Genomic DNA, 19272 nt, shown 5'->3' on the forward strand with positions numbered 1-19272 from the left:
TTGTTCCAAGGCCACTGAAACACAAGTGCACGTGTGGAGGATATCCAAACACAGGTTAACAAAACACTGTGGTCTTGTCACTTTCCCCTCTCCACAGATTCATCGCTCTGTTACAATCTCACACAGAGTTGAGAAGGTCTTAAGTGCATCGCGGCGTCCAAAAATCACAGCCCATTAGTTTTAACGTTATAGGTTGTAATAAACACTGACATGTATTCTTCTACTGCTGAACAGCTGTATAAAATCTCAAATTGTAATTTATTTAGGATTGTGTTGCAGGCTTGAAAGGTATACACTCAAACAAAAGGGGAGAAAAAAAAAAAGAAAAGAAAAGGAAATCTTACTCAGACATACCAAATGCAGCCAGACTTGAAGGCATATGGTTTTAAAAGCGTGTTTGCTTATTGGAGCGCCATGGAAAACAACGATAACATAATTTTGCCTAGAATAACTGAACTGTGATTCACTTTAGTGGTATTCTCCTAAGCAGTTCTGCAATTGCACGCATGTGGCTATGGCGACTGTCCTGGAGGCTCAGGCCACAGATGAAGCATGAAAGGACTGATTGTGGAGATGAAGAGCAGACAGTGCATTTGCCTTTGTTTGCCAATCCAGCTCAAGTGTAACCACTTCAGGACATTATATAAAAATAAATAAAGCCTGCACGGAGGCTGTTCAGTACCCAAACAACACTTTAGAAGACTTTTACCTATTCTGAAGGAACGTGTGATGTCCAGCCATGTGGTGCTCTAATGGCTGTTTTCACTGACGATTGCCCTCGATGCCAACCAGGACTGAGCTGGAGAGTGCCCACTGAAGAGTCATTCCTTGGACATCTGGTTCTTATTCCCTAAGTAGACTTCCTCGTCTTAGTTTTTCTCAGTTGTAGGGTGTGTTTGCAATTTTCCTGGGTGACTTTGAATATCTGTTGATAGAAAGAGATTTAAAAGTCCTTTTGGCATTGACTGTGATATCACCCAAGAAATCTGAAATCGCCTCTCAGCAGCGTAGTTACTTATGATGCGATGCTGTTGAACTTTAACCTCTGTGGAAATTTTGATGTGCTTTTTCAAAGCAAAGTCTGCCAAAAAACACAGTGGCTCTGCTGAAACAGGCTCGCTTATTGCCCTTGACATGGAGTTAGAGAGCTGTTGCGGTAGCGGTGCCAATTGCTTGGCAACGTTTAGGTGACTCTCATCAATATTAAAATGGTGAGGTTTGAGAAATGATGGGTGCTGCTGTGGTGCAAAGCTTTTTTTATGTACTCAAAGAAGACAAAACTGAATATATTACCTCTTATGCACTTAAAAGATGATTGTGAACTCAGTGCATGTGGCCATTTTGTTGTAGCTTGTTCTTAGTTTTCCTTTCTGCAGTCTCTATCATTTTTATTTTTTTGATCAAATTCAGAATTTTTTTGCTGTAACCTTCAGATATATTTAATAACTTCCTGCGCTAACACGTCTAATTTCATGGTATCGCATTGCCAGGGGTGCAGTCGGTAGGCATGCACAACAAAAATCAATACTGTGTAATGTCAATTAGGTCACCGCAACACATTAACACACACTAACTTTGTTTTATACGAGTGTTTCTGACTGAGTAAACTAATACCGAGGCGCCTGAGAAATAAGACGGGTTAAACAGACGCTGCTGACAAAAAAGTATTGGATTGCGGTGCGAGATGCCACTCACATCCACATCTTTCAATCAAAGCAGACACGTTATATACATCCTCAAAGAACATCAGTCATCCTTTGTTTGAGAAACATGAGAAAAGCTAAACACACATTTCCCGGATCGGCCTACATGGAAGTATAGTGGCTATAATAGATGTAGGGATGTATGTAATTCAGCCAGGTTGGAGTTGGCTGAATTGTGGGGATTGCTTTTGAATAGATCTGAGGACATGACAAAACCGGAGCAGGAGATTGTTTACACTGTGTCCGGAAACGGGGACTTTAACATCGGATTTTCTCGGCCTGATTGAGCTGTGTGCTGATCGCACTGCTCAGAACATCAAAGAGGGGCTGTGAATCTTTTTACAGGAGACAGATTTGGACAACTGCAAATCAAAGTTGGCCCCTGCATTGCACAGACGCGGCTGCTGTCAATGTCAGTATGTAACTGTTAGCGGTGGAGAAACGCATAAACATCATCAGTGAGGTTAAACTGCCGCTTGCTCTGCCTTTGGACAGCTGCAACATGTGAGGGAGGATTTTCTCATCTCAGCGTCATTTAAAAAAAAAAAAAAACAAGCTTAGATCTCATCTGTCACATGCACGTCTCTCAGCCCTGATTTACATTCACCTGTTAAAGAAGACCAGAGCTTGCCCTAAAGCCAGCCGTTAATCTGTGGATGCAGTCAGCTAATGAGAAACCAGGGACGGAGACGTGCATCTGCAGCATCTTCATCATCTACCAATGCAGGAAGCTGAAGTAGAGACAGTGAAGGAGACACAGGGGAGGATGGGAAGGAGGGCTGTACTTATTAAGACCTCATTATGTATGGAGTGAGTACCGAACATCGTCTCCTGGCGCTCATCTGAGCAGCTCACTCAAAATGTTAGATGCACCCTTGCCTCTTACATTTTGTGTATGTATTGAATCATTGCCTTATCTGATCGCTCCATGGCAAACTTAAGCAAACCAATGCTGAAATGACAGTTCAAAACTGAAAGCACAGTGCGTGTTACCATGCATTTTAGCATTCTTTACGAAGGATCTTGGTAAATCAGACCTCATCAGTCATTCATTTGTAGAAAAAGAAACCTATTTCAGCATCAAGACACTTGAACGCCTTCAGTCTTTCTTCATATCAGTATTGACACAGAGAAGGAGCAGCTTTGTAAGAAATTACATATTGTAGTAAAATACTTTATCATTTCACCCAACCATAAAACTTTTTAACAGTAAAGTTCAACACTTTTATGATTCCTTTGAGTTACTTTATTTTGAGAATGTTGAGAATTATGGAACAAATAGTAACAGGAGAGGGAAATAGGACTTATTTGCTTACATGCTAATTGCATAGCGAAAGCTGCAACTGCCAAGTGTGATCAAAGGCTTTAAACCAGATCACCACAGTGCTAAACGTTCAGAATATATAAATCTAAAAATGGATAACTTTTTCCTTACAAGTAGCGAGTTCTTGCCAATGTGGCAGGTGCTTTGAAATTCAACCGCACACATTAGTCTGTGCGAGGGGTTTTGTTTTCTTTCTTTAATCAGAAATCAGCAGCGCATTACCCTGCCTTGTTGAAGCTAATTTTAGTATTTGTGTTTAATTTACTGATGTTTCCATATTCATGGTTCACAGCCCCTTGCTGGAGTTGAGATACAGATGAACGCCCTGATACTGAACAATGCTGAAATTGAAGTTGCTTTGTGCGCGTTTCATTTTTTCTGTGCTGAATGAGTGTGTCGTTGGATGGTGGAGTTGATGGTATCGTTTCCTTCTGATCTAGTAAACAATTTCTGTATTGGCTTTGTGTGTCACTTCTGTTTGATGTCTGAAGACATTGTTGATTCTCTCCGTGTGTATGCGTGACTCTGTGTGTGTCTGTATGTGTGTGTGGAAGAGAGAGAGAGAGTCTGAGTGAGACGGGTAGCAGTGATACGGATCTTTACGGATGCAAGAAGACAACAACAGCACGAGAAGGCACTTGAAGAGAGTAACCAGGATCATGTATCTACACGAAATCTCAAGTGCGATGCGGTTGTGTGTGAGAAGGAGAAAGTGCACGCTTGCACAAGGAATATATATTTCTCCTGCAAACCACACGCAACAAAGATACATATCCATTAAATGTCACTCTGAATGATAATCACAGTAACCAGCATAAGAGCCGACTTTTTTTCTTATCTCCTTCACACATCGGAGCTAAGCCAAGGAGAAGGATGGGTGAATGCTCCCACATTTACACTGAATGAGGGTTCAGCAACATGAGAATAAATGGTGCGTGTAGCCATAAATGCATACTACCCATTTGTACACAATAGTTTAGTGGTCACTGATCTGACTTGCCATCGTGTGTGTCACATTGATAAATGCTGACTCCTAGCACTGCCATTTGAAGTCAGCTATCACTTTGGGTACAAAGTTTTATCTTGCAAAGAAAGTACAGCAGCATAAACAACTATAGGAGAGGAAGTTATATGCTTATTTGGAAAATTTAGGTTTGTGAATGAAATGGAATACTAGAGATAAAACCAACAAAGTAAGCAAGAAAAGAGAAATAATATACAAAGATAATGACCTGGGCAACATTTGAAATATTGTTAGAACGCAGGAATGCCAACGGCACATGAAAGATGAATGGAGACATGGTGAGAAAGGTTCTAACTGGAGGTAAAACAATAAGGAAGTTGGCTTGACTGACATTCTGACAACATATAGAAGAATAAAAAATGCTCAGCAAAAACCATTGTAGAAGCAGAAAAATGGTCCAAACCTACTCTAGCGGGCCATTCCTACATTTAAATGTCCTCAAATTAGTAGTGTGATCCAAACAAAGTAACATATGGACACCAGAGAATGTATGGAGTTAATAAAATTCAGACATATTAATGATTACAAAAACTGCCAATGTGACATTCCTGCTAGGTTTAATAGATGTCTTGTTTTCATATTTTTTTTCTTCAGTGTTTCACATCCACACTCCACTGTAAGACCCACTGCAAGCTGTTGTAGTAGACTTGATAACATGACGTAAGCGCGTTTAAAAGATCCTCCCAGCTTTCTTGATCAAACTCACACACAGGTACGCAGCCAGACAGAGACACATGAGCAAACATGCACAGACACACTCGCAGTGCCAACTCCATACAGGATTATAGGGCAGGTCCATAGGGGACTGAAATGTACGACTGCTGTCTATGTGGAGCAGAACATAATGTTCCCCTACCACACCGTGGAATATGGTGAGCCAGCTCAACTTGCTTGAGGGGAATTGGAGTGGAGAACTGGCCCTAGCAACTAACCTTTGAGTGTGAGTGTATGTTCTTGTGTGTGTGTACATTTCCCCATATGTGCACTCATAGGTCTGTGTCTGTTTGTGTGAGCAGCATCCTTGCCTTCCTTGTGTAACCCAGGTTGTGCTCGTCTGGACTGCGTGTGTACATTCAAAGTTAAAGATCAAACAGTGAGCCAGGTGATTTCTCCAGAGAGCGCCGCTGCCCAGGCAATCTCTGACGTAACCCACGGGCACCCCTGGAGAACACTAACCTTAATTATACATAAGCAACAGAAGGGATAACGTTTTAGTCCTCTCACGCTGCGAGGAATTGCCTGCAAGTTCGCCCATCTTGAGATGTAAAACAAACATATGTGCACGAGGTCTGGAATAAATAAGTCCTACCACATTCATCTTTTAGGTAAATAATGCTTCAGAGGAAACGGGGGAGGGAGAGGGGAAGCGCTGCAAAAGAAATGATTCTGGTTAGTGAAACAAGGATACCAGGAAGCAATAACTGGCCCAGATCTGTCCCAGGTCCCCCCCAAAAAAGCAGGCAGTGCATGTTTGTGTACTTAACTGGAAGATGTATGCATTCTGTGTATAAGATAATGCATTACATGTACACATATTTACACGCACTTTAATTTACATGTACTTACTGATGCATAAGCAAACTAAGAAATTACTCTGACATTGTTGCATAAACTGGCACACATTCTGCTTCCGTGCCTTTTGAGGACATTACATTGACATATATGTATTTTATTCAGAGTGACAAACACAGCTGTACATATGGCATCCATAACAACACCCTAGAATTTGTATTATATCAAAACTTCAGTGGTTTCCCCTTATAGTCAGTCCCAAATGGTAAGTGTGCAATCAAGCTGTCGCTACCAGTGGATAGGAACAAGAAAACACACGTTTTCCTGCATCCTGGGGATATTGCATTGAGTCACGTTTATTTACTCACTCCTAATTCAGCCATAATTAACCGGCCGTAAAGTTTAACGTAAACCCCTCTCTCTCTCTCTCTCACACACACACACACACACTCGCCACAAAAAGAGACAGCCGTACAGTAGCTGAGCAGCAGTGCAGTGAGGCTAGCTTCTCTGGCTCCGTCTCCTTCACCAACATTCCCCATGAACCGCAGAGTCTTCGTCAGGCGGGATGCCAGTGACATAAGCGTGTGGTAACATTAAAAAGAAACCTCTGAGATGCTGTTTCTTTTTCTCTCCTACTTTTCCCCTCTCAGGTATTATTGTGGCTCTTCCATGTGGAAACCTCATTGAAGGTTTTTTTTTTTTTTTTTTTTGTGGCACTGATGACCCCCACCCTATAACATTTTCAAGCTGTTAATATGCAGGGTTTTGGCACAGTTTTATTGAGCATGGGGGGGGGGGGCACTGACTGAAGGACATTTATATTCTCCGCAGAACCATCTGTTTTTAACTTGCTGGCATTGTACGCTCACCAATCCCTATACATTAGATTGTGGTCTGTGTTCCTTGCCACCCAGTCACTACTCATGTCTGTTCTGATGAGACCGGGATAGGCAAACTGCGTAATTGCACCCTCTCACCAACTTTTACAGCCCTCTTCTCAGTAGGCCAGAGAAGTCTCCCGTCATTAGCCGTGGACCAATGGGAGGGCGAGCCTCGGTAGGTATGGGTGGGTCTGGGTGACAGGACATTACCTCACACACCAGGCGCTCACCAGCATTCCAGTAAACCATGGGATGGTGCTTGGAAACTCATACTAGTTTCTCTCTGTTTCTCTTTCTCTCCTCTTGCCACAAATGCCTCGCAGATGCTTACCACTGCTTCAAATGCTCAGACTGCAGCCCTGTATGTGCCTTTAACAAAGACAGACGGCGCATCAGAGAAAACAGTTATTGCATTGATTGAAACACTTTAAATACTGTGTGTGTGTGTGTGTGTGTGTGTCGAAAAATTCAAAACGTTTAGCATAAAACAGTGGGTCGCTGCAGGTAGGACAGACTCTGAAGCAAACAATAAACACTGACATGTGGGTATCTCTGTTTTCACAATCTTTGTCTTGTGCCAAAGCTGAAAGTGACTCAGTGACATTGAGTGAGACAAATGGATTGACTTTTCATTTGCATGCTGTGTTTACTGCTAAGGTTACAACCCGAAGTCAACAAGAAATGCTCACCCTGGCAATTCATTTTTGGGATGCTGTTTTGTTTTTTGCTGTTTTGCATCTTTTAAAGAGAGTATATGAGAGAAAAAAATGAGCAATACACAACCAAAGCCACATAACCTCTTTTCATATATTAATTTCCTGCATAAAAATGGCTAGCAAGGATGAGTTCTCCTACATTCATGCATCCTAGATAATTGGCTTCTTCACATTTATTTTGCATGATGTTTGTTTTAGTAAATTACATTTTAGTTTTAAATTTTCCTTAGAGATGAGATACAGGTAGGGTTGTGAATTGAGAACTGATTCAGTGTTTCAATTACTTGGAATCATTTGCAAATCTTCCGAATGTCTAACTTATCGATTCCAGTTCACATAAATGACGTTGCCACGCACGTTGTGTAGGAAGTTACACAACATGCATGGCGACGTCATTCACCAGCACAGGAAACATCTATTACTTAATCAATGAGAGAACACATCAGGACTAAAAAATGACAGCCATTGCACTTAAAAGAAAATAATTTCTTCCTTGCTTCCTTGTGGTCTGTTCACAAATGTTCGAGGGAAATGAGTGCAGTGTCTGACAAAAGTCATGAAGGGGCTCAGGCTAATACCCTGGCCCAACCTCTTTCCGCAAGCTCCTGGGCCATTTCCTAGTATCTGGAAGATATAGAGAAGACCTTTACCGGGCCTCTAAAGGGTCTGATATTACTCTGTCAGGAACATATGGCCCATGTTTGTGGCTGTGTCAGCGAGGTTTATTGATTTGCATCCAAGTTGGGACATTTTGAAAATCTGAAGGCTTTCACATCACTACCCAAGCCAAGGTGGGAGTAGCATGTGTACAGCATGTGTAAGTGTGCATTTGAGTTGCTGTACATATTTGTACGTGGATAAGTGCTCCGTGCAGGCATCCCTACACAGAGGTGACCTAACCTCCCCCATCACCAAAGGGAAAGACTGTTGAGTTACATTATGCTATTAGAGCCATTATTATTGTCATTATTCTGCCTGTACTAACAGTTCCCCTCTTTGTTTCCCTCTTTACAAGTTTAGCTCTACTGAATGTTTTCACGGTTGAGTCATATGTTTAAAGTAATGAATCTGACGGTTGCACTTTCCCCTTCTCCTCACCTTTATCTCTGTCGGTTTCCCCCACAACTTAAGACACTTAGCGCTCCTTTTATCTGAAGTGGTGATTTACAAACACCAGTTTGTGTCTACAGACTTCGGCTGGCTGTTTTCTGCCAGTCTGACTAGCCAGCTGGTAAATATTAAGACCATGTGTGTAACTACGTGTGTGTGTGAATTGTGGAGTTAAGGAGCTGAACTCATCTTTAGTGGGGCTTTGATTGTTTTTCAGGGATGGTGAGAATCTGTTTGGTTTCAGAGAAACGGCTCAGCATTTCACTTACCTGGAACAGCAGCCTCCACATATGCACAATAAATCTCCTGTGGCGAATGGATATTGAAGCTAAAGTGATCCAAACCAGAAAATGAAATGTTGTTAATTAACATGTTTTGGCGATTCACAGGCGTATTGACGCTGAGCATATGAGTAAAATGTTTGCAGACAATTTATTTTCCACCAAAATAGCCGATCCTGCATGGTAATAGCCATTTGCTGAGACAACAGTATTCTTCAGTTGTTTTCTGTGGTTTTCTTTAGGAAGCACATGGATGAGTTTAGGGAAAACTGTGGTCTGCGTTAATACAGAAAAGGTCCTCAGTGACTTGAGACACAACATGTTTATTAACATTCAACCGAAACCTCAATCTTCCCTGAACCTTAACCAAGTCGTGATGTGAACTCCTGGCTGTGCTCCGCTGTCGCACTCGTTTGGTTTGTGCGCGCTGCACATCGGCTACCAAGCCACTCAAGGTCATTGTAGTGTTTCATTCATTGAAAAAATTTTAACCCCTATTTTCTATTGTGAAAATGAGTGAGAGTTGATAATGCTCCCCCAACCACACCCCCCTTTTTAAAGGCTGCACAGACATTTTTACCCCTTTGCTCAACAGCATTAATTTCCATTTACAATCAGTTAATCTGCAAATATCTTTAATCTACAGTCCCTGCTGAGATACTGAAATTGTATGAATGAGTTTTTGTAGATCTACTGACAGGTGGAACAAACAAGAACAGGTTTGAGTTTGAGTACTGTTGCTTTGTCTCCTCGCTGTGTCTCAGGGTTTGAATGAGTGGTGATTTAATGTGCGCATGTTATGTTTTAGGGGTTTGCCTCCAAGTGTTGTTTATGACCTCCTGTTGGCTTTGCTCTGTAAAGTGATGCATTGCGAGTGAAAATCATGGGAAACACATACAATTGATGCAGTATCAATTTTCATGATTGTATTGGTGTTAAATCATGCACGGATGTACATGCTTATGCAAATGTTTGTTGTCTTTCTTCTTGGCATTGTAAATCTTTGCACACAGAGGTCTCTGCGTACCACCGCTCACGGAGACACAGTAAATAAAACACACAGTAAATACGTCACCTCAGACATTATTTGCATTTCCCCCAAATGCAATTCAACAAATCCAGTGATTCAATATTCTTAATATTGAGGGCGGTCTGATTAATAAGGCAAATCACATCTGTTTTTTATTTGGTGTTATTGGACTCAGTCGATGTATTGGCAATAAAAACATATTTTTGCTTCTTTCTGAGATATATTGTGAAAAAAGGAATTGAAAATGACATGAAAAGGAAACAGAGTTGTATTTTCAGTAACTGGCGCGCTCTTCACTCTATAAACTATTACTGGGATGCTTTGTGGAGATGTTAGAGGAACAACAGTTGCTAAATTGTTTCAAATAGTTTTCATATAACGGCAATTGGAGCCATATATTGAGAACTTCCAAATTCCGTGGAAAGCGATCAGGTTAGGTTCTTTAACCTGTGATTGTATAAGTACCATCACTGTTTTTCTGATTGCGTCCATTATGCGTACTGCCGGCATATTTATAAACTTTATATATTTATACACCTCCCTCTCTGTGATAACAGGGGAAAATACAGCTTTTCTGAAACACTGCTGCTGCACATGTGCACCATGGCCGTTGTAAATTGTTCTTCTACGCATACAGGTATGGATAGACAATAACTACAATGTTGTGTGGATGACTCAGTCAGTATTCTCAAGGGACAATCCAACTTCATCATCGGTTCATACAGATGTCTGTAAACTGGGCGTTTTTGTTTACTGGGCCTACATGAAAACTACATCATTTTCAAAACATTGCTGGGTAAACACAAAACAAAGCAGCTAGTGTGAGATTCACTACTTAAAATATAAGTAGTGTTAAAGAATATCATGAAATCCTGACACTACACATGAGCATATTCCGAAATTATCAATCTAAGTCCAAACTGTTGAGTTGGCTCCTAAAGTTGCACGGCTTTTCTTCCCCTCCTAATGTCGTCCAAGGACACTTGGGCGCGATCACTTGGTGACTCCCGTTTGCCCAAAGGTGAAAAAGTGAAGGAGGATGCTTGTACATCTTAATGTGTCTGCCTTGTGATAGATTGGAAACCTGCCCAGTGAGTATTAAGCTAAGCTCTTGTCCTTTATGACCCCAAAAAGAGTAAAGGTTTATTGATGGATGGATGAAGGAATAAAATTTGAAAGTGTGAAAGTAAAGTAGCTTCGCTTGGCTGCATATTCAATAGGTGTAAAAAAAAAAAAAAAGTGTGATGAGCGCCGCCCTTCCCCCTACTTTTAATGACGGAATCAAATCAAAGCCAAATCTGTTAAGGTTTCCTTGAAGGTAGCTGTTGCGCGGGGGGTTGGTTAGCGGCGTAATGAGTCAAGGCAAACTCGTGAACTGCCTCCTGCTGACGTGATGCTCACAAAGGGTGGCGGTGGGGGTGGGGAGTGTTTGCTTGAGGGCAGAAAAGGATGAGAGGAGGAGGAGTGTGTAAGGAAGGCATAGCTTGTGCCACCTACAGCATGTGTACACAAAGGAGTCATCAATTTACACAAGGAGAGGGATTTTGTCACCTGCTCTGCCTGGGAAGAGAAAGCAGAGGATATATTCATCCTTGCATCCATCTTTTATACACTCTTCATCTTGAATATGGCTACAGGGGGCTGAAATAGTTAACCCCAGATGAAATGCAGGGTGCACTCTGAAAAGGTCAACAGTCCATCACATGGTTTCAGTTTATTTGCATACGTTTAGACACGTATGAATAATTCTAGCCAGGGAGAGTTAATGTGATCTCTGTGGAAAGCTTTGCCTTAATACAATAAACCTTTCTAATCAGTTTAGTTTCTGAACTCATCTTTGCTTTCAAATTGAGGGAGTTGCTTTATTTTATCATTAGACTGTAGTTACACAAACCTGCAGCGGTGGTTTGAACCGGAATCTACACGATTGCACTCAAACGGGGAACAAACTCTCACTACAACTTATCTCAGGTGTTTTTGTCACCTGCATTTCTCATTTCTGCTTTGTCAGCTCTGAGCTGAAAGGTCATGTCAACAGATCCAGGGGACAGATATATGAAGAGATAGCTGGTCTAGCCAGTTGTACACGGTGGCAGGATCTTACAGTAGCTTCTCTAGCAAAACTCTCATGTTACCGGTGTCTCATTTCACTAGCTCAGGGCAGCGGGCGAAACTCGCCGTCCTTGGGTATGTGTCCTCTCTCCCCTTTATCTGTGTTCATCTATTCCTCAATAGTCTTTCAGCATCAGTTCTTCTTACTTTTTCACCCTCATTTCATTACATTTTAATGACAATGAAAGGTATGGTGATACCCTCATGTTTTCAGTTCTCTCCGCATTTCATATTGTCGTCTTTCTTGCCATACTTTAGAAACATGGTTGACAAACCCCTAAAACTCTTAAAGAGGTGGACACACGTATGACAGATTCCTCAGTCCATGTGGTTTCTAGGAAACACTTTATTGGAAAGTACAGTTTATCTTGGATGTGCCTTTGAAGATGCTATTGGTGTCATATGTTTCACCTTAATGCACAAACTCACTTTTTGAAAAATGTAAACAGTATTTTAAAAAAAAGAAGATTTTTGGCATTGAGTCTTAATATTATGTAAGTCAGAATCCTGTTGTTTTGTAGGAAGAGCCACAATTCAATCATACAAGTTTTATTTTGGGTCAGGTGTTAATTTGTTCCAGATTTTCTAAACTTCTTACATTATATGATTTGAGGCTGATTTACTGATTATTTAAGTTTGTGAAAAAGGGCATAAACATGATATTATGCAGCCCCAAGATTGTGTCAATTAGATCTGTAAAGTAACACACACGGTCCTTTTGGCAGGCTTACCTTAACAAATATGCAACCACCCACATAATGCACACAAACTGAGAGCACAATGTAATTCTGTGAGCCTGCAGTTCAGCACGTGTTGTGTTGAATCTTAGCAAATCAAGCCCATAATGGCAAAGCGGTGAATGCTTACCAAGATCCCATGATTTGAATTTTCACCAACAAATGTAGTAATAAACATGTGTGGTTTAAAGCCATGCAGGTAAAAGGTGTCACATTACAGTCAGCTCAGCGAATCAGTCACTGCAACAACACAACTGCACAAGTTAAAAACAATAAAACCAATGCACAAGTTAATTTTATGTTTACTAACTGATAAAGGGACTTCATTGGTTTTTTTTTTTTTTTTTTTTTTTTTTTAAACAAGTAGCTTTTAGCTGTCATTAAAAACTGATAAAAAGCACAACGCTTGCATTCACAGAGGAACTCTACAGCGTGACAGCATGTAGCCGGAGTCATAAAAAAAAAAAAACTATGTTCAGTGACAAGGAGAGCAAGGAGTCATGCGGCAGATGGCCCGGCCGTCACAGAGCTCTGATCATTCAGTAAGACTGGGATTACACGAAAAGACAGAAGCAACTGAGACAGCCTAAATCCACAGTACAGCTTTGGCAAGTTCTGTAAGATGCATAGACCACCCCACCTTTGGTTCCATTGATTTATTCTTCTCATCTCATCAATGTGTCTACTTTTATACACTGATGATGAGGTTTTTTTTGTTTGTTTTGTTTTTAACAACACTGAGGAAGTGTATGAGAAAAATGTAACATGACAGAGTTTAAAAAAGTCAGGACACTTGTACAACGTTAAAGAGGCTACAAACAGGAACCAAACTCAGATGAAGAGGGAGAGGGACATGGGGCACGTGACACACGACGGGATGCTGAGTTTGTTGACAGGACACAAACAAACAGTGCTGCACACAATGCACGTCAGCCGCACGTCATTGCAAAGGGCCCACAAATAGCTGACAGTTGTGGAAAAAACAGGGGTCACAGCATTGTCAAAACCATAATACTTGAAGTAGATGCCAGCTTTTTCACGGATAGGTACAACTGGTAAAATGCACATAATGAGTTTCTCTCCTCTTTCCAACAAAATTGAGGATGAGCTCTCAGAAGCATTCCGCCAATGTGAACATTTTACTGTTTTAAGTCTAATGTGATTCTTTTCCACTTTCAAGGAATAGCCACAGAGCACAAAGCATCAAAAAGTGATGGAAACACAAACTTCGCCCTGTTAATCTAATCATAAGTAGTCATGTAGTAACTAGAAGCTGGCACATGCTTGACATTTCTTTCAATGATATCAGAGGGAATGCTCATTTCTTTTTTGAGCGGTTATAAATCTGTTATAAAGCTGTTATAAATCAGGGAACTACAGATGTCATATTGTAGTAATACTTTTATCTCTTGTTGGAAATTTGAGTTGCTGAAATAAATGCATTAGTTTGTTTTATGGGCCTTTTCCTCACTGCATTTTCCTTATTTTCTTCAATGGATGCTAAATTTGCATGTTCTCCCTTTTCATGCATAGGTTTTATCTGGGTACTTTGGTTCCTTCTTACTGTCAAAGAATGTGGATTTGAGGCTATGATGGTTCTAAATTTCTTGTAGTTATTCTAAATTCCCCGCAGTTGTGAATGCAATGGTGTCTTCAGGATGATGTGATCTGCCCGAGATGTAACCACATGGCTTTTAGTTTGATTTCTGTTTCTAAATGTCCTGTTACGGGTGGATGTATGAGTGTGCCGGTGCCTGTCTCTCTGTATTTGCCCGGTGATGGCCTGGCAACCTGTCCAGGGTGTGCACTGCCTTCACCCATAAGCTGGGATGGGCTCCAGCCCTTTGCTACCTTAAGTTGGCTAAAGCCGTATGGATGGATGAGCGGAGGGATTTACTTCAAAGCATACTTCTACATACCCATCAACTTAAAGTTGCCAACCTCAAAACGTTTCTTCTCTATTTTTCATGTTTCCATAGACATGTCAGTCCAAGGTGTTTGATCTCTCTGATGGAGTGTCCCAGTATGCATGGTTCCCCTGTCGTGAGGCCCGGCAGACATCCTGGGTCTATTCTACATTTTGGCTGAAGGTAAGATCGATAACTCATTGTGACTCAGCTGGCTTCCGAAATACATTTTTTAATGTAATATTTAATTATGTTTCAGTACAATTAATGTCAAACAAATGTCCTGTCACCCGAGTCTGATTTAGCTTTTGGATGTCAAGTGAATAAGGTGTCTCGTTTATGAGATGAAACCTTAGTTTTATGTTTGCCTTTGGTTTTCATTTCAAGATGGTCGGTTCTGGACTTGACTAAAAGATCAGATTTCCAGGAAAATACTTTCAGTGGTGTGAAAGGGGGACTCCCCTACCCTGTAATTTGATTGCCTTCATATGCCTTCCTCTAAATTGCCATTAGTTCCATGGGCTGTCAATCTCTGCGTAAAGATGTCACCTGTCATTCTGTGATAAAATGCCAATAAAACTGAAATCCGAAGTAATCTGATCAGAACGTTTATGGCTCCGCTAATTCAGTCCTTGAGTTCACTTTCAGGATTCTGATGGATGTTTTCCTCAGTAAAAAGTGGAATGAATGTTACACTTTGTAATACTTGACAACGCTGAAATAGTTTTCTTGCTGCGCACCACCGAAGCTGCTCAGGATTCTGTTGAATAGATTACTAATTTTATCGAAGAACCAGATGTTGAAGAGAACAATATAACCAAGAGGACATGTCCAACCAAATATCAATGTTGACAGTGGAAAATGAAGAAATCATATGCATCCTCTTTAAAAAAAAAAAAAAAAAAAGAAAAGAAAGAAGTAACTGAGCCAATAAAACAAGATGAGGAAATAAATACGCTAATTTAATAATTTACGAGTGTCAGCATTAATTTTCAATGTACCCGAATGATCTGGATCCATCCCTGAGAAAATATTAGTGCCAAGTTCCTTGATAGAGGCTTTTCTTTGTGTGTGTGTGACACTATTTCTCTACAGTCAATAACAGCAAAGCTCCGGTTAACTTTTGTATTCTATTGATGCTTTCCTTTATTTGTGCACTCACTTTTCTAATATTCTTTTAATTCCAGGCAGGAGCATTTGAAAATAAGAAGTAGAGGATGCTGTAAACTGTACTCAGCTTAATGGTCTTTTTTTTTTTTATTTTAAACCTCATTCAGGCCTACTTTTCTCACCCAATGGTGGCAGCAGCAGTGATTATACACCTGGCTGCAGATGGGACCAACTACATTGACCAGACTCAGTGTAACATCACGGTTCAGCTGGTGGACACCAAAGAGGGCATCCACAGTCTGGGTGAGAACAGTGCTACTATTTCAACCTTCAGCCACCCTACATCTTAACATTCATCTGTACATCCAACCTGACTGTGCTTGGTTTTGTCTTTTGCTCCAGGTGAATGGCGACTGAGCTGCCGCACTAACCCTCTGGTAATCCCGGTGAGCCACGACTTGTCGGTGGCCTTCTACCACACCAAGGCCATCCTCGTCATGTTTGCCTCTGATTATGTGGCCATCTCGGGCGTCGGACTGCGCTCCTTTCAGTCTTTTGACCCAATCACAATAAGTAGCTGCCAAAGCAATGAAATCTACAACCCAACAGGACAGAGGTAAGCTCGAGAAATGGGAGAACATATCAGGTGTTTTCATGCGTGCCAGTGCCTCCTAAATGTTGACTTTAAGTTGGTCGTCCGGCAACTTTGAAGAATCCCAGGGAAAACAAACACACAAGAAGAGACAAGCCATGCTTCGTTATGGTCCTGCATGGGTGTATTCAGACTGGAGGCACCGGCGAGTATGCATCCAGTCATGATGCCAGCAAGCTGTTTAATCTCAGACATCTGCCCAAGATGCAGCAATAATGAGCAAAATCTGGGGAATTTACAACTAATTTGGACCTGTTGCAGGACTTTGCAAATTTGCAACAAAAAAGCCCTCCAGCACTCTATCTTATTTACCTCCCAGTTTGCTCGGGCTGAGCATGAAAATAACATGCTCTTCCTGTATTGTTAAACAGTGCACTCAGGCTGTTGCTGATTCGTTTTAACTTAAAGTTGTTGATTCAGTAAATGGTCCATGGCTTGAGTTTATTTTCTACTTTCCTGCGTGACTCAAGCATCAGTTTATCAGTTTTTAAATTTGAGATATTTAATAAAACCCACTGAGACTTTAACTGTTATTTTTTCAGCTGCGAAATCACAATTGAAATTGTCCTCCACCTTTAATTTTAACTACTGACCACATGATGTCATTCCTCACACACACACACACACAGAAACCAGACCACACACATACACACACACACCAAGAACCACAATTTACCAATTTCCACACCACTGTCATGCATGAGGCAGTTCATAGGGACGATGCTCCCACCCGCCTTTCAACAAGAAATGCACTAATAAACCCCACAATACAAAAAGAATGGATGGTCAGTGGTTCTGTGTGGAGAGATAGAGCTGTTTGTGGCTTTTGTTGTGTGCCAGGGAGACATCCAAGAGTACCTAAATAGATTAAAACTGCTGTGTATCTGCATCAGCCAGGAAATTGTTTGTTACCACACACACGGACGTAGTCCGCTTTCTCCCGGAGTTCTTGCTGACTTTTTCTTTCTTTCATATTCCCTCCACTTCATTTAATTTCTCGAGGCTCCTGAAAACCATTATGCTTACATGAAGACAAGCCAGCGAGTCAATCCCACTTATCCTCAGAAGTTTCTGAACATGCTACAAGTTGAATTTCATTATAATAGTATAACAATCGGCTATTATTCAGTGCCGTGACCTTCCAACTTTTCTCCAGAAACCCAGCTGTGTTTCTCTGCTATCGATCTGTTTCGTTTCTTAATAAACTGTAATTAATCATCTCCTGATCTCAACAGATCACTTTCCAAACCATTCTTTTCTCTCTCCTGCATGTTGCTTGGCTTTGTCTTCATTTCCATCCCCGTCTCACCCCCTGCTTTTCCACATCTCCCCTCCTCCTCCTCCATCATAGCTGCTATCTTGTCCTGTCCTCTCATCCTTCACTTTCACGTCATCGTCCTCTCTTACTGACTTGCCATTCTCCCCCTTTTCTGTGCCTCCCGCTCCTTCTTTCCTTCTCTCGTTCTCCTGGGCTGAGCAGCATATTTCCCGTAATACTCTACAAAACACCACATCCCTTTTTCCCTGAGTTGTTAACAACAGGAGCTATTAACATGACTCAGTTTTATGTTCCATGCTTGTCTGCAAGCACATGCACATGTATGTTTTCCCTTTTGTCTCAGCTTTTCGCACCTTTTGGTTCTCAGTTTACATTTATTCCTTCATTTTTTTTTCTTCTCATCACCTCTTCTTTCTTGCAGAACTGCTCAGTTTTGGCTATTAATCTAAGAGTGATATTCAGAAAGTTTTTGTTCTGGTCTTACTGTCCTGTTTTACTCTCCTTTTAGTCATACTATTCTCTTGCGGTGGGTACTGTATTCTCATTTGCAGGGGAGGGGGATAGTTTTCCAGGTAGTTAATTGTAATTTATGTCATAAATTCCAGAGCGACTAGCAGAAAACCACAAAGAGTTTGTTCAAAGCCAAAGTGTCCACCGAGGAGGTTTCTAGGCTTTCCTTGTCCTCAAGGAGTCTAGACATAAGGGACTGCTACTAGTGTGTTTTATATCACCAGTCTTCACCTGCTCAGCTTAGCTTTCTGTCAGACACAGCTAGAGGGACAGAAGGGTAGGAAATGAAGGACATGTGGAATAATATAAATGCATAAGGTCATTAATAATCTGGGGGGAATAATGCAAAGAAAGTTAAATATTATGCTTGCTACAGAAGTAGGGAAATGAATGGCTGAAAGGAGAAAATAGCGACTCCACTCTCGCTGGGGCGAGTTTAACAATGTTTCTCCAGACTTGTATTTTCTTACATGCTCTCTCTCCCTCTTTCTCTCGCTCTCCCTCTGCATCCTTCTTCTCCCTCTCCTTCATGAGGGGACCTTATACTGTAGAATGTGGACTGTAAAAAGGTGCCTTGGGCATCCAAACATTCCAAAAGCATTAAATGCCTTCACCATCAGGCTCTTAACATGGAGCTGTGGCCAAACTCTACCACTCTAGCCCACACATAATCCATCCTGTTGCTCTCAATTCGCAAACTACGCGCACAAAGACAACCCCGTTTTATGCACATAGCAAATATGGCAATCTTTCCTCCATGTGGTTTATTGATTTGATATGTTAAGCAGTCATTGATGGATGGATGTGGTTGACTTGATGCGCAGCTTGTCTGTTTGTGAGAAAGTGTGCTCCGATGTTTGGAAGTCTGCAGTGTTATTTTACTCTCAAAATTTATGGCTGGTTGTAAGTTGAAGTGTTTTTAATCATTTTTTTTTCTCTCTTTTCTCTGTTCCTTTCTCACTTTCTTTCACCACCACCCCCCACCAACTGCCCACACACACACACACACGCACCCGCACACACACAATCCCTCGTAGTTGTGTACATTATTCGTGTGAAGCCATTGACTGCCAGGAACCCTTAATCCGCAATGCAGAGCTAAAGTGCAGTAGCCCTGGCCGCCACTTCTACAATGGAGACCGCTGCACCATCTCCTGCAACTCTGGATATGTTTTGCAAGTCCACCAGGATGATGATATCATCAAGAGCCAGGTGAATGCACACACACACACACACACTCTCCAGCCCACCTTTCAGCACACGCACGGCAGCACACATGCAAACACTTAAGTGCAGGGGAAAAAAAAAAAAAAGTAGCATATGGAACACGCATTCGGATTTGTCAACGTGCACATGAAAATGCACCGGTGCAAAATGAAGA

General features: G+C 41.4%; 1 protein-coding gene across 2 annotated transcripts in view; it reads left to right on the forward strand.

Moving 5' to 3' along the window:
* Positions 1 to 19272, forward strand: part of pappaa (pregnancy-associated plasma protein A, pappalysin 1a) — a 92287-nt gene that overhangs the window by 38850 nt on the left and 34165 nt on the right. For both annotated transcript variants that reach the window (XM_030084476.1, XM_030084477.1), the window contains exons 11-14: positions 14413 to 14523; positions 15618 to 15753; positions 15853 to 16066; positions 18929 to 19103. In XM_030084476.1, the coding sequence (XP_029940336.1) occupies positions 14413 to 14523; positions 15618 to 15753; positions 15853 to 16066; positions 18929 to 19103 (636 nt within the window). The remainder of the gene's footprint in view (positions 1 to 14412; positions 14524 to 15617; positions 15754 to 15852; positions 16067 to 18928; positions 19104 to 19272) is intronic.

Source organism: Salarias fasciatus (genome assembly GCF_902148845.1).
Source record: "Salarias fasciatus chromosome 7 unlocalized genomic scaffold, fSalaFa1.1 super_scaffold_4, whole genome shotgun sequence".
NCBI lineage: Eukaryota > Metazoa > Chordata > Actinopteri > Blenniiformes > Blenniidae > Salarias > Salarias fasciatus.